This window comes from Takifugu flavidus, chromosome 1 (genome assembly GCF_003711565.1).
Source record: "Takifugu flavidus isolate HTHZ2018 chromosome 1, ASM371156v2, whole genome shotgun sequence".
Classification (NCBI taxonomy): domain Eukaryota; kingdom Metazoa; phylum Chordata; class Actinopteri; order Tetraodontiformes; family Tetraodontidae; genus Takifugu; species Takifugu flavidus.
The window spans coordinates 25,723,410-25,747,980 of record NC_079520.1 but is presented as its reverse complement, the minus strand read 5'-3'; the positions used below and the strand labels follow the sequence as shown (position 1 = coordinate 25,747,980).

Genomic DNA, 24,571 nt, shown 5'->3' with positions numbered 1-24,571 from the left:
TTTGCAAAAGGTGACATGTAAAGGCTTCATCAAATTCCTCTTTAATAAGAAACATTGACAACATTTTAAAATGTAGACTTATTTTTTTGAAAAGAACAATTGGAATGGATCATCATCTTCTTTTAAACTTCACAGCTGCCCTCCACACATCAGCCCCTTGTCCAAGGGTGATGTCTTCTGGTAAAACCTCCAATCCCAGAAGAGGTGGAAGGTTCTTTTGGTCCAAACGGTTCTCTAAGATGGACCTGATGCTGTACAGAGAGAGAGGGGAGAGGGTGTGAGGCACAGAGAACATAACTATGGTGGTGCATCTATTGTTTTCACCACAAGCATTCCTATTCATTTCCCTGGCCAGCTGCTTTTTCAACATGACCTGTGGCCGAGGGGATACGACTTAAGCTGCTTCCCACTGACAGATGGCTGCCCTGAGGGGGGTCACACTCTTGTCATGGGTGTCAAAAGGCTCCAAATCTAAAGGAGAATGCTGGGTGAGACCTCCACACTTTACTCTGATTATAGCTGTCTAGGATCAATGGATTCCTTCCCACCGGGGTGGTAATCTTTGAACCGACAATAGGCACACTTCTTACACACCAGCCTAAAATAAATTTGTATTTAAAAAAAACAGAACAAAAAAAAAAAAAACAACCAGAAACATTTTTAGGATGGTTTTGCCATTTGGCATCACACATGCCAAAGTCACAAATGGGAGCTAGTTGTGTTTTCTTTATGGGTGAGTGAATGCAAAGGGCTTTGGCTTACTCCCAGTGGGGTTGGTACCCTTCATCAGGCAAAGCCGTGCTTGTCTTCAGCAGCAGAACTTCATGCAGCTCCAAAGCGAAAGCATCGACATCGGCGATGGCGAGGAACGGCCTCAGCCCTCCCTCTTCAGCCTCAGACAGCTTCTGCTGGAACTCTGAGGGCAGCCGTTGAAATGGGTCCTGAACACATCGAGGGGGTGAATTTAAAGTTCAACGCAGTGATACCAACGTGGTATCTGGGAGCTTCTCATGTCAGAAGGCGCTATGAGGAGATTAGGGTGTAGAAATGGAACTCTGTGATTTTAAGACTTGGCAAAACTAAAAAAAAGGCCAGTAAGTCACATTAGGTGACTTTTCTTCAAAAATCTGAATAGAAACCAAACTCCAACATGACACAGGGAGCTGTAAACATGAAACATCCAAATAAACCCGAATAAAGCCCACATGTAGAACCCCATTAAGCTACCCTCTAGTCATTGAATAGATCTTACATACAGATGCTTACCAGACATCAGTAACCAGGAATGACTTTTCAGTAATTTGTTAAAGTCTAAATCTTGATGTAATTTTAATCCCAGACATGTTAAAATTCTGTACAATTCATTGCCAAGCATATTTTTGGTTCCTCTGAATCTCTTTTACCATTTTCCTAAAAAAAAACAACCTACTGTCTTGGAAGGGTCTGCTTAATTTTTAATGAAAGAAAGATTCAAGAAAACAAAGAGAACAGTTCTGATGGGAACAATACACTTCTAGTCTGTTACACCTGGAATGGGGCAACTATTTCAATACCTACTTGGTTTCTTTGAAGAATCAGCTCAGATTTCCAACATGTGAGGAGCTGCCAGGTGAATATGCTGTGCTTCAATTTGCTCTCACTGAGACTCTGAAAAAAGTCACAAACTGTTGGTCCAATTCAGCTTAAGGTATATTTTCTGTCTAGAAAACCTGCAAAACCTGTTCATTCTGCTAATCTGCAGAGTCAACTTTGCCTTATCACAGCAAGAAAATGAAGGTCAGGCGATACTTTAGAGGCATAAATGCAATCGTATTTATATTTGGCTGACTAAAAACTGCAAAAATATGATCTGATGATGAGACGTTTAACTCCAGTGGACCCTGAGCAGGTGTGGAGCAAAACAGGGTGATGTAAAATTAGATCAACATTCTTGGCATAGCAGCATTGGGATGGAAACAGCCACCGCTTTGGAGGTTCCTACCTTGGCTACGGAGCTGGAAACCTGGGAGTCCAACTGCAGTGAATCGGTAAGGAAGGAGAGAAGCTGCCCCTGAGGATCCCCGCCTGTCTTGGCGAGAAAGCGAAGGCCAATCTCTAGCACAAAGACAGCGTCACACACATCTGTGTATGACCGCAGCACAGTTCTTATGGCGCCGCACACGGAGCCCTTCAACGGTGCCTGCAGGACAGACATGGAAGCTTTCAGCAGGCCTGCGAGACGAACTGGAAGGAATGCATTTGACCTCTAACAAAACTGTCCTTGCAAAATCCCACAGAGGAAGCGTTCTTAGCCTGGCATTGCTCGGTTCCTGGCGAACACTTTGGTGCCGTTAAACTGCAGTGAAATCTTTACCTGATGTATCTTGCCCCTGACCTCGTCCAGAACCACAGAGAAGTCCTGCAGGCGTCTGTTTAGGTACCTTGAGGTGTCCTAAATTTGATCAGAAAGGAAAAAGGAGCAGAATCTTTGATATTGTGTATTGTTTTTAGGATGTAGAGGCGTTCGCTTCTGTTGTGTGGACATGAAATGCTTCAGTTTGTGGCAGCTATGCTAATTGCTTCATGAGGTGGATTGGGAACTCTTGGATAATAACACAGAATTTATTTATTTAGTTTATTTATATTATTTTATTTAGTTTATTTAGTCTTTACCGCTTGGATAAGTGGTTTTCCAGCCAGAAACCGTCGCACCAGTTGCATCTGGATGGCTGGCAGATCGTAGCTGCTGCCTGTCTCACCACCTTTCTTTAGGGTGTAGTGGCAGTGGGCCAGAACCAGAGGCAGCAGCTCTCTCTCTGGATGGCACAGGACCAGCTGGGTCTCTGATGTCTTCTCCAAAGGAACAATGTATTCCCTGAGGGGAGAGAAGAGGAGCGGATATCTACCAGCCTCTCTGAACCTGCGGTTTTTGACAGTTCTCACTCCACCCGAATTGCTGACCTGTCGTCCTGCCCACTCAGTTCTCTGGCCTGTCTCACCAGGCTGTTGTGAGTGTTCAACAACAGCTCAAGCAGAACTCGGAGGCACGAACCAGGTCCGCGACGACAAGGTTTCAGAAACTCTCCAGAGCTTTCTTTCTTCATCTCCACTTCACACAGCTGAACCTCCACCCCCAGATCTGTGGCTGAATATCATTCACACACGTGCACATTTACGGTTTCTACCAACTAACATCTCGATAGTCCTGAAGTCCTCTGGACATTACCGTTGTTTGCCACCTCTGCTTTCAGGCTGTTCCACACCTTGATGAATCTCTCCACTCTTCCCACCAGTGTCTTCTGCTGGTATCCTGAAGGGGAGGAGCGGAAATCCCGGTTTGTATTACATCATTGTTGCACAACAGTCCGGCTGTTGTTATTTTACGGGTGTTGGACGAACCTGCTGGCATGTTCTGCAACACCTCAGCGATGGTCTGTGAGCTGTGGTCTGATGTCCGAGGAAAGATTCTCAGCAGGTCGGACTGGAGCGCAGCCAGCTCAGGCAGGTGATGAAGCTGCTTCACACAGTGTATCTGGGAGTTCCAGGAGAAGTGTTCAATTATTACTGATCTGATCGGTATGGGGGAGGAGTTAATGATCTGTACTGCAACCTGCCACTAGGGTACCAACGGAATATAATAATAAGAGCAGAACCTTTTGGAGGAACATGGTGAGCAGGCCTAAGGAGCTGTGCCTTGCTGATTGTCCCACCAGCTGACTGAAACGCTCCACGGTCATATTCTCAGGTAGAGTCCAGAAAGAAGAGCGGTTTGTCGGGCAATCGGTAGGGAGGGACAGCATGGTCGTGGGGTCTCTGTGCAGACTATTTAATAGGGGACTTCCTACCACTTCATCACCTGCACTGATGCTTCTCTGAGCTTCAGCCAGATTCTGCTGCAAATCCTGGAAATAATCACAGAGAAACTGCTCCCGAATATCTGGAGTAAGTGTGTGTGTGTGCGTGCGTGTGCCTGTGTGTGTGTGACGGACCGCCTGTTCCGGGCTCATACCTGAAGGACTGGGCTGATGGCAGAATCGCAAACAAGCTTCTCCCACTGTTGTCGTCTCTGTTGGGTCGACAGATCCAATCCTCCATGACGAGAACCTTTGTTAACAATGAGCAGAGGGATTTCACCTGTCAACTCTAGAACATCTCATCCTGTAGAACAAATGTTCCTCAGCAGTGTGTGTGCATGTGTGAAAGGAGAACATGCTCGGGAAGGTCACCTATGGTGCCTTCAGCACAGGCTCTAAGGATCAGATGAACCGTGATCGCTGTGTTGTCCAGGTTCTGATCCAGGGCGCGACCCAAAACATGCATGTCTTTCTCCAGGTGGTTCCAGAGAAAACCGGTCACGTCAGCAGGTCTGGGGTGGATCATTTCAGCAACACTCTACAACAAATCAGAGTACCACGAGGTTATGGCATCAGGTCATTGGTGCCACTCGTGCAACACTGACAACGTCTCACTCTTTGATTTCTTATGGCGCCCTGGATCATCGCCAGGTGTGTGAGGAGTCGCAGGATGCAGGAGTGAGCATACAGCATCTGTCTCTCTGGCGCGTCTGACCTCCGATACGCCTCTCCCAGTATGTGGCCAGTCCGAGTTTGATCTCTGCCATTTGAAACACACACAAAATAGGACGACAGAGCGAATTAAACCCAATTCTGCGACCTCAAACCCAGCAGGACGACGCTTCCTGGTTTTTACCCAAGTCTTGTGTCTGTAGTAAAGCCCTGGACAGCATGATGGTTCAAGCCGCCGATGGGTTGTCCACAGTCTGGACATTTCGCTAAAACTACTGGTTTACCGCACTGTGGAAAAACACAGAATAGTTCGAAACATTCACTCAACCTCTTAAATGATTTTTCTACAGTGAGCTTTCAAGATTAAATGAATTCAGATGTGGTGGCGGTGCAGCCGCGCCTTTAGGCGACTGCTGATGACCTGCAGTGATTTTGTAACCATCCTCCAGCACTGATGGGCAGTAAATAACTCACATCTACCAATTCCTGTCAGAGATAAACAAAAAAGGTTCCTACCTCTCCCACAAAACAAGGATGTCCGTTTGCGCAGTCTGCGTGGGACGGAAAGAAAAACAGTCATAAATCGTGATGCCGGTTGGTGGAGGACGGCATAAATCTGCCTGTCTGTATAAATACTCACAGTACTTTTGCAGCTTCTCCTTTTTTAACCATTCTCTGGCTTCACTCGTGTGATTGTCAGCCATCGTCGGCAGAAAAGAGTGCTTGAAGGAACATTTAGGACAACGTAGCTTTAATTTGAATGCAGATTGAGTAGAAAGTGTTCACACAGTGTGGATTTTTAATGACATAAGTCTAGTGGAGTTTGGAATGACCCTATCAGGTGGTAGCTGCGTGAATAAAACCTGTGTCTGCCAAGAAACATGTAACTTACAGTAACGGTCTGAGGCTGGAAGGCAATCTTTTTCAGAGGAACAAGTAGGAGATTTCCAGTGAGGAGCACTGAGTCCAGATGAACAAGCAACTCCAGAAGGATCTGTCTCTGAATCGAAAGGCCTGCGTCCACACGGAGGCTCGAGCCCGCTCCTCCGATCTGATTGGACAGGAGTGCAGCACAGAAGTCCCTGTAGTCGTTCAAACGGAATCCTTTAAGGAGGTTTTCCAGTCTGTTTCTCTCCTGTAAGTTCATAGATGAACAAGTTCAACACAGGGAGTAAATTTAGTACTGAATCCAGACACCATGCACGCATCACCTGCTCTGATGGACGTATGGCAGCAACCTGTGACTTGTAGCGGCAAGTGATCTGTCTGAACAAGGCCAAGGCCAGGAGGCTGACCTGAGGACCTCTCAGCTTCTGGAAAGAAAAGAGGAATACAAAACAGGTACAGGGGAAAGTGATGAATATTAAATGAATCACTCGGTAAAGCTCAAAGAAACAGAACTCAAGACATTTTGGTTATGTAACATCTCTGCCCTCTAGCGGTTATTAGAGGAACAGTACTGTAATTTCTTTTGTACATGACTGTCTGACCTCTATTTTTGCGACAGCGTCTTTAGCCCCAGGATCCAGTGTAAACGTGGCCACATCATTTCTTACGGCCTGGTATGATGTCCCACAGCAGAGGAACTGATCCACGCTTGTTGGATTCATAAGCTTAAAGAAAAAGAAAATATCCACCAATACGATGATTTGCATTGAATGGGCTCGGGAACAGTACTCAGTTGAAGGAATGAGAGCAACAGTTTTGCAACCATTTAGGTGTTAATTGATGGAATCAGAGCATTAGTGGTCTTCACAAATGCAGAAAAAAAAAACACGGGCAAAGCAGTTCAGTTAGCAATATAGACACATTCCAGATACCTGAAGTCGAAGGAGCTCTGGAGGGAAGACCCATCTCCATTGTGGGCAATTCATCAGGGACAGGACGCAGTCGACACCCGACAGTCTGTGGACAGCTCGAAGCAGGTAAACCCGGTACCAGTTGTTACCAGAGTACTCACACACCGCCTTCACTTGCTGCAGATACTGAGCATCCACATCATCTCTGCCTACATCCCACCAACAAACAGAGGATTTGTAACCTTTTCAGACCAGCGTCGCTCTGAACTGATGTGCGGCAGCGAACGTCACACACCTTGATCAGCAGCTTTTTCCAGCTGCAAGGCTGCGGAGTTCAGGCAGATCCTCAGCTTGGCTAAGTGGAGCAGGAACTCCGCGTGGTCTTCTTGCCTGTCTGGAGTCTGTTTCCTGGCGAACCGGCTCAGGAATCGAATGTCTGCTTGTCTCTGCTGCTCTTTACTCTCCGTTTCTCTTGCTTCGGAGCACATCAGCGAGTCCTGGAAGCAATAAAATTACACCAATAATATAGAAACGCAAAGCACAACTAACACCAGTATGACAACTGCCCCAAAGACATGCTTGACACTCACCTGGAAGCAGTTGACAAACAGCAGGTACAGTTGGGTTTTATCTTCACGGCTCAGGAGGTTTTCCTCCAGATTCTTCAGGTAAGTCTGAATGTGAACCTTCACCTGGTCAAAACTGTCAACACACCATTTGCCATGACTCAAGGACTAATAAACACTCTTGACTGAGGATTTAAAGATGGTCGGAATACAAACGACCATCTCACCTGTGCTGCATCAGCAGTTTTGGCAGCACCGATCGCACCACCGGACTGTTATCCACACACTGCAAGAATGGCGTCAGCTCCCTGGTCCTGTAAACATCTCCTGCGTGACGCAAAACGATAAAAACAGTTCAATGTGTGCGTTTTACATTAAGCGTCTTTATTGTTGACCGGTTTCCCCCCTGCAGACCGTTGGCAAAGACGAGGAGAGAGAAGAGCAGCTCCACCACTCCTTCTGCAGGCTGTTGTCCCTCTGACAGACAGAACCTGGACACCACTTCCAGGAAGAAGCCGTTACAGTAGTCCCGGATGGCTGCCTGCTGCTGAAGGGCCGCCCTAAATCAGGAAAAGATCCGGTAGACAATTCAATGGATTTTATTCCTCCAGCATCCACAGTGGCCTCAAGTTACATCTCTCAGAGTCTGAACTCTCTTAAGACAGGAAAGACTCGAGTTTAACAGAAGAGCCAAGGTCATAATGAAGAACCCATCTGGTTGGTGCTTAAAGTTCTGCTTTTTTCCCAACTCACTCAACGTTGGGAGAAACAGTGGGGTTGAAGTTCAGCGGCAGCTCCATCCTACAGGTAGGACAGCGTCTGTGTGTCAGGAGGTAACGTTGGAGACATGGCAAACAGGTGATGTGCTGGCAGGGCAGGACGGAAGGCTTCGTGAACTCTTCAAAGCAGATTGGGCAGGAAACGCCGAACCTGAAAGTGACAGAACGGCAGACCGGTTCAGCGATGGCGTTTGTATACATTCAGATAATATGCAGGCAGATCACGACCTCAGGTCCGGGTGAATGCACTCTTCATGAAGGGAGTTGAGGATCCGGATCAGCCGCTCCAGTGTGACCACACTCCGAACGTCAGGTGATTCGCTCGTCAGCTGTCAGACGGTCAAAAAGAGTCACTCATCCCTCAAGCGCCTTATTTTTGTTGATAATCTTTTTTTCTTTTTCGGTCGGCTGTTTTCAAATCTAAATGCTAAAAGGGTTTCTGCTGATGACGTCGCTACGTGTCAAACATCACAGCGAGCAGAGCAGAAAGCTTTTGCAAACCTTCAGGATGAAGGGATTAAAGCGCTATGCTTACCTTGAGGTAAATGTTGCAGTGTTTTAACGCCACTTTAGTAAGTCTGGAGTCACTTTGTGGCAGTTTGAAAATGATGTGCTGGATAAAGGATGCGACCCCCAGGACTCCATGCCAGAGGGACCTGAGAGAACATACTATGCTATTTATATGGGAAAAAAACTCCTCTTAAGGCTGATTAAGTTCCCTCAGACCCACCTGATGGAGTCCAACTCTTGCAGACAGCCACGGCTGCAGAGAGATCTGTATTTCTGTCCGAATGCTCGCTCCAGACACGGCTGCAAATACTCCACCCTGCTCACAAACTCCTGGCACTCTTGCAAGGATGTCACAAGCAGAGATTTGGCCTGTTCGACACAAACGCCAAGAGCCAAGATGTCCTCGATCTGCCAGAAACACAGCTGACGGTTAACAGATACAGGAAGATGTGCAGGAAAAGGGATGCAGGATGAGATTATGCTTAAAGCACGCTTTATTGAACATAATTGAAGGCGCCACAGAGAAACGTTAGCAACAAATGAGGCTGGATGGACGGCCTGAGCTGAAGATGATGAGCAATGAAAATGTGAACCTCATTCTCACCATTTCTTGCCGTGACCCCTGCGGTGTGATGGAAGTGACCAACTGGGGCTGCAGCAGGAGGACGTGCTGGAGAGCGTCCAGTCTGGGGGCGAAACGTCTGGCTGCGGCCAGGATCCACGCTGGGGAGAGGTCACTGCTGACTCCCATGGACGCCTGAAGCTCAGACACACAACCCGACGTGGCCCTGAAGAACACCTGGACAAGAGACGGGAAGATCACGCCTGCTGTCATGTGTTCTACCCAATGTGTCACTTCATGAAGGTACCATGAGCTCATCCTTTGTCTTGATCTTCAGAGACAGCAGCAAAAAGTCCTGCAGGTAGTGGCGACCATACTGAGCTTTGTCTTCAGCCGAGAGCGTCTGGAAAAGACGTCCCAGCCTGCCGTTGTTGAAGGAACTCACAAACTGGAGGATCCTGCTGTCGTCACCTTCTTGCTTTGCTGCGGAGCCCAAAATTCAGGGCGTTCAGGGAGTTATCTTTTTTTAAAAATCTTTCTTCTAAACGAGACAAACCTGGAATGAACTCCGACTCTTCCCACAGACATTCCAGGTGCATCTTAAGGAGCCAGCTGAATGCAGCAGCGCAGTGATGTTCTTCACCGTCCAACACAAAGTAGTGCTGCACAAGCACTTCCTGGTCTGTCTGACTGCAAGACACAACGCACAGACTCATTCCTGGTTAAGGATTTGAATGCATTGTTGGAACTGTTGAAGGAGTGCCACGGTACCTGGGCTTTTGGGAAGCTGTCAGGTCTAAAATCTGTGAATCCGCCAGGATGTTCAGCCACAGTTCAACCAGTCCACAACTGAGATTGCCATCAGAGAGCAGTTCCAGGTTGGCGAACCGGTCCATCACCTCCACCATGCTGGCTAACAATGGAGTCACAACGCACTGAAGGTGGCGCCACAGGGTATGTCTAGCAGAGAAGGGCAGAAAAACTACGTCAGATCGATTGTTGCGCCAAATACAGCAAACATCACGCAAACGGGGCACAGTCGGGATTCCCAAAGCAGCTATTACAAATTTACAGTTAAGAAACCCCAATGAAACATTTCCTCCCTGTACGGCCGTACCTGAGCGTCCCCCCTTCCTGCAAAGCCTGCCGTTTTTTGGCTTGTGTGCTGACCCAGTCTCTAGGAGAGGCCATCATCTCTTCTTTCTTTGTCAGCGCCTCCACCATTCGAGCCAACAGCACCTCCTGGAAGCGAGCTCCTGTCTCGCCGCCTGCGGCTCCCAGAAGAGTCAGAAGGATGTTTATCCGCTGCATGCTCCGAGAGGTCACGCTGCAGGTGTCCCGGAGCAAACCCACGGCTTTTTGAACGCACGATCCCACCAACGACAGACTGTGGAGGTGAGCTTGCTCTGTCTGCAAATACGGAAAAACAGCTAAATTAGAAAACCTACACAGGTAACCGACATGACTATAATAAAATAGCATCTGCACTCACCTGGAAGTCTCCTCTTCTTCTCGTTTCTCCGCCTTCATTGTGCTCTACGCGAATGAGATCGTTTGGGGAATTTAAAGAATCGGGAAATCCAAAGAGAGCGAGTGGTTTTCGTATTGTGCTGTGCATACCTGGGGGTGCAGGACAGAATAGACTGCTGATGAGGGTTCCACAGAAGCTGAAGAGATTCGAGCCCATGTCTTCAGGATCCCTCAGGTCGTCGATGTGCACTGAGTGCCAGACGCCTTTATGTTAAAAAATGAAACGTGGGTTTAAAACCATTATTGTATCCAGTGACATTTCCTCATGTTAATTTCCACTTAGCAATCACCTCCTTGGAAACCAAGGTAGCGGCAGTAATTTTGGAATCTAGAAACCTTCACTACGAAGATCACCCAACAGGCCTGACCATCCAGTGATGCCAGGGAATTCATGGTGCAATACCTGGAATTGCCAGAGGTCAAAACTTTAAACTGTGTAATATCTGATTGCAGCATCAGCAGGACTGACTGAACCCTACTTTGCTGATGCTATGAGCTCATCGCTGCATTGGGCTTCTTCAAGGTCCAACTGGATTAGCAGCATGTGAAGGGACGGGTCGGCATGTTGCAGAAAGCTCCTGGAATGGAGAATAGCATTAGATGAGAAAAGAAAACCCATCAAGGAAGAAGGCAGATGTTCGGAAAGGTTTTACCGTATCTTGCTGTAGAAAGAGGCCTCGGTATCAAACTGGTGAAGTGAAAGCAGGAGGATCTTCTCTGTATCCAGCTGAAGAGCTTGACCCATGGACCTAATGTCTGATCTGGTTAGCAGGCTGGAAAAGGTTGTGATCTGCATAGAATAAGAAAGAAGACAATACTGTCAGCGAAGTGGAGAAGAGAAAAGTAAAAAGTGCTCAAATATTTTGCGACGCACCTCAAAAAACCTGCTGGAACTCTGAGATGAGTTGAGGTGGTCCTGCAGGAAATGGTGAAGCGATCGGTGATGTTGTTGCTGAAAGTAGATCCTCTGGAGCTTCAGCACCTCCTGAGTTGCTAAATCTGAAGATTTGAGCCTGACCATTGCATCAGGCGTGGCACAGTCCAGCAAGAGACCCTTAGCTAAATTGAAGACTTCCTCTTCCTCCTCTTCCCCCACAGATCCAGCTATGACTTCTTTGTCCATCATCGCCTCTGTGGGTCCGTCTCCATTCGTCGCTATTGGTGCCTGTTCTCTTTCAGTTAGCTGAACCTCCATTGCGTCGTCCATCTGAAGGCTCTGATTCGTTCCATTGCTTCCACTTGAGTCAGCGGGTTGGTCTTTCTCCTGTTGTCGCTGGCTCGGAACGCTGTCATTGGTTTTTCGTGCTCGTCTTTCCAGTGCTTGCAGGAGAGCGCTGCCACAAGCATCGTCATGGTAGCCGATAAAGATATCAGGCAGGCTGAATCCCTCCAAGGCCTCACCGGAAAAGTCCTTAACCCATTCCATTAGTTTCTGGAGAACTCTGCGTTGCCACGGTTCCAAATCAGTACTTCTATCCAACCTGTGTTTTTCAAGCCTGTTGATGAGGGGTACAGGGAATTGCTCGTAGACCTTCTTCTGGTCCTCAGCCACTATCAGTCTAAAGTTTGAATGGACTCTACATTTGACTCTATGGGAGCCGAGACCAAGATCCACATATTGCTGTTTGCCCAGATAAACATAGTACTGGTTCAAAGCGTCATACAGACTTTCATAGAGATTTTGCATGTTGAGTAAGATGACCGTGCGCCCAGTCTCCATGCAGGTTTTCACTCGGTTGACATTACGGCAGATTTGAGCATATTCCTGGTCCTTTGGGAATCCCGAGCCAAAGACAATTTCCGGCTGGGGATTTTCCCCTTTGCCAAAAATTTGTTGCTGAAGGATGTGAAGAGCTGCATTGTTGGTGGTGAGCAAAAGGAGGTAGCGGCTTTCTTCGTTGGTGTCGCGGTCAAGATTTTTACGCACCATTTGTAAGGTGCTGGGTCTGGGAATCTCCATTAGGTGTTGGTCAATCTCCTGGAAAAATACCAGAGGGTTGAAGCCTTCTGGCTGTCCGCTGAAGTTACGCAAGATGGCCTCTACCAGCTGTTGGCCATCAGGCTCTTGCTGTGTCAGTTTGACAGTGGCAAACAGCATTTTGACCAGGCTGTAATAATCTCGCAGACCAAAGAACTGATTTTTGGAGGTCTCCACGCAGATTCGTGAGAAAGCCTTTGCTAGCAATGGGAAGAGTTGTTTGATTTTCAGGAGAATTTGTTTGGAGGATGCACAAATTCCATTGGCAGTTTCAACAAGTTCATCTTCACTTGGATCTCCTCTGGACACAAATATCCCTCTGTTCATCTTTGCTGGGTCAAGAGCCCAGTTTGAAATGCCCACAAAGCCCACCTTCATGTGCGGATCTGGCTTGTCACTGTCAATGCAACCATCCTCAAGGAGGGGATGAAGTGTCTTGAGGGGCATCTGAGGAGAATCTTCTGCCAGCCCTATCTCATCTAGCACCACCACAGATACGTACTCTTCCATGTTTTTGTCCCTTTGGAATCGGGCACAACTCCTGAAAGTTCCTATGATCCCATCTGGACTGGAGTGTGGGCTGCACTGGAAGGAGACCATATGAACTTGTTTGAGGTTTCTGAAGAGTCCGGTGTGTGAGTTTTGGCCCTGCATTGCATCAGCCACCACAGTTTTAGCGAGCGACTTGGAGCTTCCTGGCTTGCCAACCAGAAAGAGAGGAATCCTAAGTTCAATGCAAACCACCATGAGAAACACATTCTCTTTGAGAGCAACGTTTTTGGCGATTGTTTCTCTTGTCTTAATGTTCTGAAGAAAGGTATCTTGACAATTTGAGATCTCGTCTTGCAACGCTTCTGAGGAGTCCAGAGGCGTTGGAAAGTACTTGCAAATGACTGCAAGGTACTGATCTTTGTCAACCAGAGATGGGTAGTAGCAGACTCCTACTGACAGAACCAAGCACTTCAGTGTTTTCTGCACCTCACTGAGATTAGAACTGTTGCTGAAAAGGAGGTTGCAGTGCTGGTAGAACCACACCAGCACTCTCATAGACCTCTCCACATCCCTCAAACTCACAAAACTGCACTCATCCTTCCGGGCTCTCATATACTGTTGGGAGGCACTCAGAACTTCTGAAATGATGTCCTTGCAGACCACAGGTAAGCCGTAGTCCTCAACTGTCTTCTGCACTATCAGCCTGATGTAGGACAGCTCTGTAGAATCCGTCAACTGGCCAAAGTCCCAAACTAACGAAGCCATGCTTGGCGGCAGAGGATGAACCCTGTACACCAGCTGCCTCAGAGGGACTTTGCCGAGACGGTCCTGCGTTTGGTCGGCTCTCACCCTATATCCTAAACCCGCACGTTCCAAACGTTCGACCATTTCAGGTGAGTGCTTCCTGTAAGGATTGCAAGCAGCTATTATTTTCAGGCCGGTGTCTGCCTGCAGAGGTTTACCGTTGATTGAGCGGTCACACAGGATTTCCTTGATGGCATAAACAGCTTCAGTGGTGTTGGCTTCATCAAAGAACAAAATGGTGTCCAGCTTGTGCACTTGCCGGTTCTTATCAGCAAGTACCTCGGCCTCTCTCACCTTTCTGTGGATACTGTCTGCTGTGGTACCACCGTGCACCTTCACGAGGACCATGTTCTCGACTGTTTTGTCCCCCCTCTGCATGGCACAAAGAAAACTGACCAACCTGGTTTTTCCACAGCCAGTCTCCCCCATGATGACAACCGGAATTCCACATCGGAATCTCATGTGCACGGCCAACATTTTCATCACATTATCAGCCGTCAGTTCATATGTTGGGTCTGGGTCAAAGTTCCCATCCGACATCCCTTTTGTCGCACCGACAACAAGTGAAATTCGTCTGATTTTGTCCTTCCGGGGCAACTGGTTAAAATCTTCATCGAGAGAAATCCTTTGTCTTTTCAAATCTTGAAAAAGTCTCTCTGACATCACATCCTGTATCAGAACTCTCCCACTCCGAGGATCGATGGCTATTAGAGTGTTTTGTCTTTTGCACGCTTTCACGTTGAAGCCTAGGAAAGACATCGAGAATCGGTCTGCGTTAAAGAAAATGTATGGATGAGACTCATTTTCCCAGCGCTTCCGAACAGTCAGAGAGGCCAATAGGTCGTCAGTGAGGCTGCCCTCCATGCCTACCCTAGGACTTTCATCGCATGTGTTCAACGATGGTGAGGCAAAATCTCTCGCCATTAGAATCATGAACTTCACGATGAAGTTCTTGAAGCCAGGAAGCTGATTACCCAGAAAATTTGGATCGCAAAAAACCGAGTTCTCACAATCCTTCAGCTGCACATTGAGGAACGAGGAGAAGTTCTTCAACTCTGCCCAAGATGGATCCTGCATTCCACAGTAGGACAGAAGGTGATGGATGCAATCAAAGGGATCCCCTCTCCTAAATCCTTCCTGGTAGCTAAAATGATCCAGGTTTTCATTCCTGCTGTAGAGCTTCAGGTATTGATATGGTCTTTGAATCTCTGCACTGCAAAACTCTTGTTCATCCATCAATGGGTCAAGGGTCTGTTTCATCTGGCGCCCCCTATTGTTCAACAGCTGTTTGACATCTTTTGGAGGTCGACACTGGATGGTAGGCAGAACATCCAAAAGTCCAAGTCTCTATGTTAAGGAGTGAGAAATTACTCAACATTTATATATTTATCTATTTTACATTCATTTAGTTACATTTTCCAACATTAACTTTTGTTTTAGTTTGTACCCATTTTGCATTTGTGACTCCAGGGAAACTACTTGCACAATCTAGAACATTCTAATCCTAATAAACCTGTTCTTTTAAACATGAGTGCGATCTTAAGATGATACCTGCTTTGGCTGCTTCGGAGGCAACAAAACCTCAACAGTGATCAAGTGTGACGCGTTCCTTCTCCACAACCTGCCATGGCTGTCGCTCAAACAGCCCAAAACCAGCAGGTGGAACAGCAGCTCCTCCAGACCGGAACGAACCTTGAAGAATTAAATAAAAGCATTTGGGTAAAGCTTAGAACTCTCCATCCAACAACTGGGCGACCTGCCTGCAGAGACAAAGGCCTGAACACTCACTCCTGCAGTGTCAACGTGGAGGAGAACGGGGTCCTGCTCCCTCAGCGGTTCCAGTTGTTCAGAGAGACTTTTAACCAGAGAGTCTCTGTTGACGTGTAGATCGATCAGTCTGATCCTCATGTGTTTGGCCCTGGGATCTTTTTGCTGTAACTTCTCAAACAAACGATCCACATAAAGAGATTTTCCTGGCAAAGAAGCACACGTTCTCTTTTCTTCATGCTTTTTGTGTGTACAGATGTTTTTATCAGCATCGGTCTTACCAACTGCAGGTCGCACCGATGACACCATCCAGACTGAGAGGCCCCCCGGGGACGCCTGCGCCACGCCGCTTTGCGGGAGCGTATTTTTTGCCAAGTGGTGACGCAGATATTTTTCGACAGCTTCCGGCGTTTGACTCGCGCCAGCCTGAACTTTGTAATTGCTGAAGAATGACGGCACATATCTGTGCTGATGCTCAACAGGACTTACTATTATCAAGCGATAACGTGGCTCTGCATTTCTCTTTAGAACCTCAAAGAACTCCCCGACAGCCACGCTGACTTCGTAGCCCAACAATCCTGGATTCACAAGACAATAGATCTTCTTCTGTAGGGATACTTGGCAGAGAGCTCGGCGAAGGAAGATCTCCACCTCTTCTTCTGTTGTGTCCTCTCTGCAGACCAGAACCTCGTCCGCTGACGGCAGCGGCTGCTCTAGACTCTCCATGTAAAAGCCCACGGTGCTGGTAAAAAGCTCTGCACTGGGACAAAGCACGAGGTTGGGTTTACCCTCCTGAAGAAATGAGGAGAGCTTTCTGGCAACTTGCTGCTGGTTCAGTTCAGACAGACAAGACAGGAAGGATGCCAGAGTTGAGACGTCCAAGTACTGGGTGAGGAACTGTGCCATGTTGCGTTTAAACTTGCACCAGAGGCTTTCTAGCCCGGACCCATCATCCTTCCCGATGGAATCCCATTCCATGTTGTCATCGTCTTCATCGTCTGATGAAAACTGCATCAAATCATCAGCATTTGGCATGTCCTCATCAGCCTTTTCTTCTTCTTCTATGGCATACTCACCATCTCCCACTTCATCAGGTTTCATACTGACCGCACTGGTGTAAGCAGTTCTGATGTCAGCAAAACTGCAATGAGGCTTTATGGGTAAAAGCAGATGCCGCAAAAGTGGAGGAACTGGTGCCAGTTGCCAAACTTTGAGCACCCAGTGGCATAAGTACACCATCTGCTCCGAGGTGTAGAGGTTGAGCAAGCTGAATTTGGAGCGCATCTCCCCAATGAAGGAGTGCCATTCAGCCTGACATCTGTCCATGGAGCTGGTGAGCATCCTCAACTTCTCCGTTACCTCACCGTAGTACAGCATCTCCTTCCCCATCAGAGACACGAAAGTAACGCGGACACACGGTTGCTGCTGTGGGCAACACTGGATCTCGGCGCTCCAGCTCCTGAAGAGCATGTTGCCGGATGTTTGCATGTGAAGGAGAATGGTGCTCAATCTCTGAACTCCTTCAAACACCTACAGTACACCGAGACATTAATGTAAACTAGGTGGCGTCTCAATTTGTCCTTTAAAACAGGGGTTCTCAACTGGTCTCACTCCGGGATCTACATTTTCCCATGGTCATTAAGCCATGGGTTTGTGTCCCACCATCTTACCTCCTATAAACAAGAGTCAACCACTTGGTAGCTAACGTGGCCACCACGGCGGCCGCACATGTCTGAGGTGTGCCTTTTAAAATACCTGTAAGTTATTTTTACAAAATAAAAGCCATGTCCAACATAAGATGCACATTAATATTATTTACCCTTTTGACCAGCTGTCCACAAACCACCCAAGACCCACTTTTGGACCGCGACCCACCAGTTGAGAACCGCTGCTTTAAAACACATTTTCTCAAATGTGTCACCTCAAATGTCAAATGTCACTGACCTCTGTGAACCGGCAGACTTGTTCTCTGCTGCACTCCCCTTTGGTGGACATGAGCATGAGTTTGTTCTGGAGCTCTAGAAGCTCTTCAAGCTTGTATGTCTTTGGCTCTCTGCCTCTTTTAACTGTCAACAGGACCATGTTTTGCAGACACATCTGCAAACACAGGAAAAGGTAATAAATAAAGACGCTTCCCCCACGTGCCAGGATATCTGCCTGATCTCTAGGGTACCTTCTCTGTCCTTTCATCAGACCATCCTATGTTATAAACTCCGTCAGCATTAATGGCTGAAGCCAAGGAAAGGGAAGACTGCTCCACGGAACCGTGAGTCTCCTTCAGTGATTTCAGCCAGCTCAGCAGTCGAGTGGATTCTCTCTGGAAAAGGAACCAGTTCAGCCATTCTCACTCTGCAGTTTTACCTCACTACATTTGCTTTAAAAGCAACAGTGACTGTGTGAATGAATGGAGGGACTGAAAACAGGGGATAAAGTACCAGTTTATCCGGAAGCCTCTCGTCTCTAGACTGGTTTTCAAAAACCTGCTCAGCACACTTCATGAAGTCCCGAAAGCCAGCTTGAGGGTGGAGGGAGTAGAGGAGAGAAGAGTAACCCGTCACCGCATCGTGGAAACAGGCCACCTTGTCGATTTCTGTGTCGTTCTCTCCTGCTGTTATGGAGGCCAGCTCCACATAAACCTTCACATCGCTTCTATCTGCAGAGGGAGGACAAAGGTGAGCGGACATCACCGGCAAAATGCATGAAGATCAGATGGTCTCACTTTTAAGGTTGTCTTTGACCCAGCTGACCAGAGATTGGCTGGCTAGAAACTCCTCCAGGCAGACTGCCTGCTGCTCGGTTACTGTGGAGATTTGAGCTTTAGCGGCGAACAGGTCCTCAGTCAGGGACCCCAGGGCCCTCTGCTTAAAAGCATCTTCTCTCTGTCAAACGGTCACAAACGGAATTCAGTCATTGTTTCGGTTTCTCCAAACAAGAAAAGTGAAACTTCTTTGATTCAGCTGATATCCTGATTTCACTTTCATGTCGGATCATCAATTTACCAGCTGGGTGAGGGGGGTGATTTCATCAAAACTCCCAGACAATTTCATTTTTTTAGCGATTCCCAGGATGACGCCGGCCGCCGCTGCCGCCTCACAGAGACGTCGATACTCTTGAATCTGCCCGAGGGTCTCCTCCACCCAGTTCTCCTCCAGAATGCACATCTTGGAATCGCGGAGTGTCTCTGCCATCAGGTTCAGCTCCCTCCTCAAGACTGTACCATCTCCCTGGTCTCCGCTCTCCAGCAGAATCTGATCGAGCTGTTGGAAAGTGATACTGCTGTTTGCGATGCTGGTAGCATGCTGGAAGAACTTTGCCTGGAGAGGTTTCCAGACGTTTTCGTAGATTTGTTTCAGGCTGGCAGCAACGGGGGCTGGGCAGGGTTTCCTTGAGGAAGCCAAATACGCAGCCTCCCTGACCCAGAAGGACAGAATCAGGTTGCTGTTGTGCAGCCGTTGCATCTCGTTGGCCATTTTCAGGGTGTCCAGACTGGCTCTATACCAGAGGGCCTGGGGGGGAGCGCTCTTCCCCAGCGTCCCGTCATGGTTAAAGGCCTGAACGAGCACCAGTCTGTTCAGGCTCACAGCTTTCAGGTCTGCAGTGTGTTGCTCCTCCAGAGATGCCATCTCAGGAACTGTGAGGAGGACAACGCTGTCACGGAATGTTGTTATTTATTCAGGTCACGCCGCTCACGTGCAACCCACCTGTAATGCTTTCCGTCACCTTCCCAATCATCTTGATGAGCGTGTCTATTTGCTTCTTCCGCAAGATAAAAAGGTTTAAGTCTGCTTCCCTCTGAGCCAAAACAACGTCTGCCTCCACAGGAACTGTCTCGATATTGGTGTTTTTCTTGTCTGTGGATGATATAAAACACTTTTTTCTCCTGGACAAATGAATGATGTGATCCTGAAAGGATGCTGCTGACATTTAGGGCACTTACACTGCTGGAAAAGCGTTTTAAACTGGTTCTTATATTGAAGGCAGGTCTGCAGGTGTCCCAGGAGCACATGTCCTTCAAGCAGAGCCTCCAGCAAGTTGTGCAGTTCTGTCAGACAGCTGTGGATCACCTGTCCTGCAGCGTCATCCACCTGAATCAGCCTCCACTGACCTAGAATGGACAATAAGTCCATCAGTGCAGACAACACAGACCACGTACGTACATATCAACAAGCACAGTTTAAAGTGGATTACCCTGAGAAAGAAGGTGATTTACGGCAGACTGAGGATCGAGCAGCTGAGTGACGGGATCGCCCCCGAATCGAGCGGCGGATTCAAGCACAAAGGCAGACGTGACGACAGCAGGGAGACGGCTGACCTGGGAGCTGAGAGTCTGCATCAGGTCTCCCTCTTGCCCTCTCTGCAAAGACAGAAAAGCCAACTCTGATCACTCATAGCTCACACCACCAGCAGGTCCTGGAAGTGAAGTAAAAAACCACAGCAACAAAATACAAACAGTCGATCTTCATCACAAACCTGGCAGATTGAGGCGACAGCAGACCGACACCGCTCACTGAAGCAGGCCTGGACCACAGGGTGGCTTTTCTCTAGGACTGACAGAGACGACTGTAGGCAGCACAGCAACACTTGATCCTCATCACTTGCCTGCATAAAACAATGAGGAACAAACCAGGCTTCTTAAGGGAAACACTTAAACCTTCTCCTTGGACATACACAGACTTCCAATCTTAATGAAGATAATGATGTGAAGACTTGGTGGACTACATTTCCCAGAAGACATTTGAGCTGTCATTTACTCAGGTACCAACTGACCCTGGAAATCCTCTTCTTCAGGGCTCTTTCTACATTCAGTCTCCAGGAGGAGGAAACATCTTCAAGGGAGCATTCCACCCTCAGCAGTGCGTCCCACATCTAAAGAATATCAATGATTAAAGCACTCTCATTTCATCACCAAATGAACAAACCAAACCAAATATCCTGAACTCCTTGACCTCAATTTCCTTTGGGTAGGCGAGGGTTTTTGATGGCGTCACAAGAGGCTTTTGCAGCAGCTCATCTCTCCACTCCCTCATGTGCTGCTGGGTGACCTGAAGGTCCTCCAAGAGTTTCTTCTTAAAGGCTTCAAACTCCTCTGCGGAAGCCTAAAAGGTAGAAAAGGAACGCAGTGAGGCACCGGTCCATAAGGAGGCAGCAGCACGGTCGTGACAGGACGATTACGTTGGTCCTCCGTTCAGCATCCAGAATCTCTGCCAACCTCAGCACCAGCTGGAAGGACAGGACGGCAGTCTGATGACCAGAGACGAGTCGGACAAGTCCACACGTGCTCCTCATCACACTGACGCTGCTCTTGAAGGCTTGCTGGATATTTTCAAACTCAGTGATCCTACAGACACAAAGGGAAACCTTACAGGGGGAACAACACCCACCTAATCGGAGACACCTTGAGCCGACTCACCTGTCGGCTCCGAGCAGGACATGTGTCAGGATACCCTGCGTGGGGGGGGAAAGAACCGCAAAATGAGTCGCTCGGTGGATGAAAAGGTGCGATTTTAAACGGCGTAACCACCTTCATGGTCTCCTGTACGCTGCTGCTCGCTTCCACTCCACATTCCCTGAGCCTGTACAGCAGACTCTGGAGCAGATGCTCAGCAGGGACACCTGTAAGATCCGAGAATTCCGGAAGGTCCTCAAACGCCAGCAGAGCTAACCAGCTCAGTAGAACCAGAGGCCTGTCTTTGGCCATCGGCGCATGTGTCCGGATCAAGTTCAGAACTTTCCTGTGAAAATGAAACGCGGCTTTTTACAGAAGCCCTGTTGCAACTGCGGTCGGCGGGAGGAGATTCACTCACTGTTTTTTGTCCTGGCGGAGCCGCAGGTTCCTCCTGAATGGGCGGAACTGGACGTTTTCCAGTCCTGACCAGTTTTCCTCTTCCACAACTGGACCCAGCCTGGTGGCGTCAGCTCCTGGATGCCTGAGCCGGAGGAGCAAAGGGATGAGCAGGATGACCTCCGACACCATCTTCTGTGCACAGTGGTTGATGAGGCCCAGGACAACGCTGTGGAGACACGGGAGAATGGCGACGATGCAAATAGAAGATTTCTTTACGTTCGTTACGTTCTTCCTCACTGTTGTGCGTTTGGGAAGGAGGCGGGCAGGAGCTCCAGGCTTGTGTTGCCCATCGGGGTCTCGGGGGACAGCAGGAGACACAGCTCAGCCCAGCCTTTCACCCCGAGGTCAACGCTGAGTTTCCTGGCGATCACGAAAACCGAGAGACCCAAAACGAGAGGGCTCGCCTCCCTCACGCCATCTGGCATTTCCTCCTTTGGCTCCCTTCTTAGGATGCGAATCAAAGTCTCTGTGATCAACTCGGATGCCTGTAAATAAAAAGAACCTTTATGAACCGGAACCCAATTGAATAAATACTTTGAAGCCTTCTTTCTTTCCACCCACCATGATCGTGGGAGGGTGTGATCGATCTGGATACACCACCCTGGTATCTGCAGAACCGAGGCTGTCGCTAAAATGTATCAGGTCGTTGCACAAGTTGTCCGTGCTGAGTTTTTCCGCAGGAGACCATTTCTGGAATATTCTACAGAGCAGATGTTTCACAGACAGATGCCAATCATTTGACACCTCATCAGCTTTTGATTTATTCAACCCAACCAATTGAAGGCTGGATTTCCATAAACTGCGTTCCTCCTGCCGACCGATGAAGCCTTCGTAGATATGCAGCTCTGCAGGAGAGAGCAGCAGGTTCGTTGACATTGGTAACACAATGTCTTGGCATCCCGAGATGTTACCTTGTTTTACCTTTAATGTTTTGGTTGGGTGGAATCAGGATGTGTCTTGAGGCAAATTCAATTATATGTTTTTGGCGCTGCTTTATGCCAAATCGGTAAGAAAACCATTGGCCTCTCATCATCAATTTTTCTTCAACAAGGAGTTTTGCTTCCACCAGATAAAGTCCCTGTTTTTTACCACTGCAAAAAAATGTTAAAAGAACAAGTTGAAAATTGAATTTAAACCTCTGTCTCCCCCTACTGGTAGAGATACAAATGACAACAGGTGGCACTGAAGCCTTCCCAACACTTAAAATGTGTCCGTATCAGCCAGAAAAAGACTACAGATGTTGCAGATGGTAGATTCCTTAATTCTGAATCTGATGGCCCGCTAACGCGCACAGGGGGAGCTTTTCCCACCATGAATACTCACGTGAAATGCGTCAGATGCAGTACAAAGTACTCATCTCCATAAACCAAAATAAGCTGGTCCAACTCTCGGTTGAACCGGAACTTCCTGTCCAGTAGAGCATAGACGTGAAAGGTGAACATGGGTGCACCCGGAGGAGACGTCATCGGGGTCTGACGGCTGTGGACACAAACACGCCTTTGACGTCTCTGCTTTTAACTCAGGATGTGACGTGAGCGGGAAGAGTCAACTCACCGTGGGGTTTGGGGCGGTTCTGAGGGTTCCCGTGGGGCTTCAGAGGTGTCCATGGCAGCCTGTCTCTTGGCTTCGCCCCCGGCCGACACAACCATCGCGTACGTTTTCTGACCATCGCGGCTCTCAGCGGGGTTTGGTGACCCTCCATCATCACCGGTCTTTCTCCCTGGTGCCTGAGCAGAATCCTGGTCTGGGTTCTTCTGCTGTTCTTCCTGCGGCGGTGACGCGACGGCGTCAGACCATGTGACGTTGGCATCGCTCTGCTCTTCTGTCTGTGTATTCTGGTCGCTGCGACGAACCACCAGAGTTTGGGTGGATGCGTCTGCAGCTTCGCGGTGCCACGTTTGAGTCTGCTTGTGAACCATCTTCAGGTCTGTTGTCTCCTCAGCTCGGTGTCCTTCATGGAGATCCACGCGTTGCATTCCCGCTGGTGTCGGAACAGATGAATCCTCCAAACTGTCCACCGCCGGACCTTCGGCATCTCCTTTAACCCTTGAGCTGCTCCCTTTTCTTCTTCTTCTTCTCTCTCTCTTTTTGACCTTCCCCTGAGCATTCCTGGTGACACTGGAGGAGCTTTGGTTCTGGAACACACATTGGTGCGTTTTTAGGTGGGTTTGGAGTCTGATTTACCTGTAATTTCATGCGCTTTGTTACCTGGTTTCTTCTGCGGGATCTTTTCAGCCTGACATCAGCTGTTTTTCCCTGCGGCCCAGAGGAGGAGTGGCTGTTTCCTGCTCCCTCCTCCATCTTTACTCTTCCCTTGTTGTCTTTCTCTCAACTCTCAGCATCGTATTAAATCTAGTAAAAGAGGCAAGGACGAAACAAAAGATTACCATACTTCTTCCTAAAAACCTTGCCTTTGTCTTTAAATTGTTGCCTATTTAAAGGAAATGATGTTTGAAAAAGGGTTTTGATTGTTAAGGAATGGTTTTATGAGAGATGAAACTGAAGGTGTAAACCTACTGGAGACAACCAGATCAGAAAACTTATATAAACTGGATGAATGAACCCACATTGATACCAGACAGTTATATCACAGATCGGTGACAATAAATGAATAACTGACAAAAACAACTCACCTGCAAATGATCCTTTAAAAGCTATAAAATCCGTCCCTAAGTACCTCCAAACACACAAATATTAGCGTTTAGATGCGAGCACTTTTATACCTTCATTTACACTTTAATAAAAAAAAATAGATTTAGAAATCTGTCCACAAGCAGCTAATTATCATATGGAATTACAAATATATGACCGCATTTGTTTCTCATGGGCGTGACAGTAACCATTCAATATATCATTTAAACCAAGTGCGCGTCATTCCAGCTGTTTATTATGTTCAGCTAATAATAAAGCTCTTCTCTTTTACAAAGCAGGCGTGATACTACCCAATAAATACTGTCTCGATAAATACTACCCAAGCGCAACTGTAGCATTGAGGGTTACACTTATTGAAGCATAGTTTTCTGCTTAATATAAAACTTACCTGTGTGATCGACTCACTTGTTCAACTCTGAGCCGAAGAATCCAGTTTGAGTATTCGATGAGTCGTGAGGTCACATTAACAGGGACCGTCGTTAAGTTCACCAGAACTTTTAGGTAAAACACTATCTAAAACACTAACTACCACACAAAACCACCTGAAGTCAATCTGTTATCAAGAAAAAATAATACTCTCCAAAAATAGTTCTTTAGCTGGATGAAGGGCAGATAATGTCATCCGAAGTAGACTTTTCGTCCTTTGTTTAAGCTCTTAAATTATTGACGGTCCCTAAGCTTGAAAATAAACCTTTCGGTTTCATTTCTCAGACAGAAAGAAACTTAAAAGTGTGTTTTTAGAAAGATTTGTAGAACCACAACTAACACTGCATCCAAGCGAA

At 47.7% G+C, this 24,571-nt stretch overlaps 1 protein-coding gene across 2 annotated transcripts; it reads right to left on the bottom strand.

The window, feature by feature from the left end:
• Positions 1-25: 25 nt before the first annotated feature.
• rnf213b (ring finger protein 213b) lies at positions 26-24,288 on the bottom strand. Of its 2 annotated transcripts, XM_057027553.1 has the most exons (65): positions 24,178-24,223; positions 23,771-23,814; positions 23,346-23,489; positions 22,692-23,272; positions 22,461-22,616; positions 22,059-22,228; positions 21,699-21,982; positions 21,375-21,622; positions 21,097-21,303; positions 20,814-21,024; positions 20,703-20,737; positions 20,465-20,630; positions 20,239-20,388; positions 20,060-20,158; positions 19,763-19,891; positions 19,481-19,646; positions 19,230-19,397; positions 18,994-19,143; positions 18,292-18,923; positions 18,012-18,171; positions 17,728-17,945; positions 17,466-17,609; positions 17,237-17,389; positions 15,574-16,822; positions 15,314-15,498; positions 15,077-15,217; positions 11,126-14,872; positions 10,905-11,041; positions 10,731-10,829; positions 10,542-10,654; positions 10,342-10,455; positions 10,214-10,257; positions 9,839-10,131; positions 9,493-9,681; positions 9,278-9,411; positions 9,029-9,204; positions 8,764-8,958; positions 8,380-8,567; positions 8,185-8,305; positions 7,878-7,978; positions 7,624-7,800; positions 7,285-7,430; positions 7,098-7,197; positions 6,895-7,006; positions 6,600-6,801; positions 6,326-6,513; positions 5,996-6,118; positions 5,717-5,818; positions 5,398-5,640; positions 5,146-5,227; positions 5,022-5,056; positions 4,690-4,793; positions 4,449-4,593; positions 4,206-4,371; positions 3,989-4,083; positions 3,633-3,881; positions 3,379-3,511; positions 3,206-3,289; positions 2,941-3,124; positions 2,653-2,854; positions 2,354-2,431; positions 1,982-2,179; positions 1,558-1,647; positions 763-941; positions 26-251 (listed from the first exon to the last, which is right to left on the bottom strand). In XM_057027553.1, the coding sequence occupies exons 3-65, from the start codon at positions 23,436-23,438 to the stop codon at positions 113-115; spliced, it is 15,102 nt and encodes a 5,033-aa protein (XP_056883533.1). In that variant the 5' UTR covers positions 23,439-23,489; positions 23,771-23,814; positions 24,178-24,223; the 3' UTR covers positions 26-112. The 2 variants fall into 2 exon arrangements, with proteins under 2 accessions (XP_056883533.1, XP_056891476.1); XM_057035496.1 differs by lacking the exon at positions 23,771-23,814 and having other exon boundaries at positions 24,178-24,288.
• Positions 24,289-24,571: the final 283 nt, after the last annotated feature.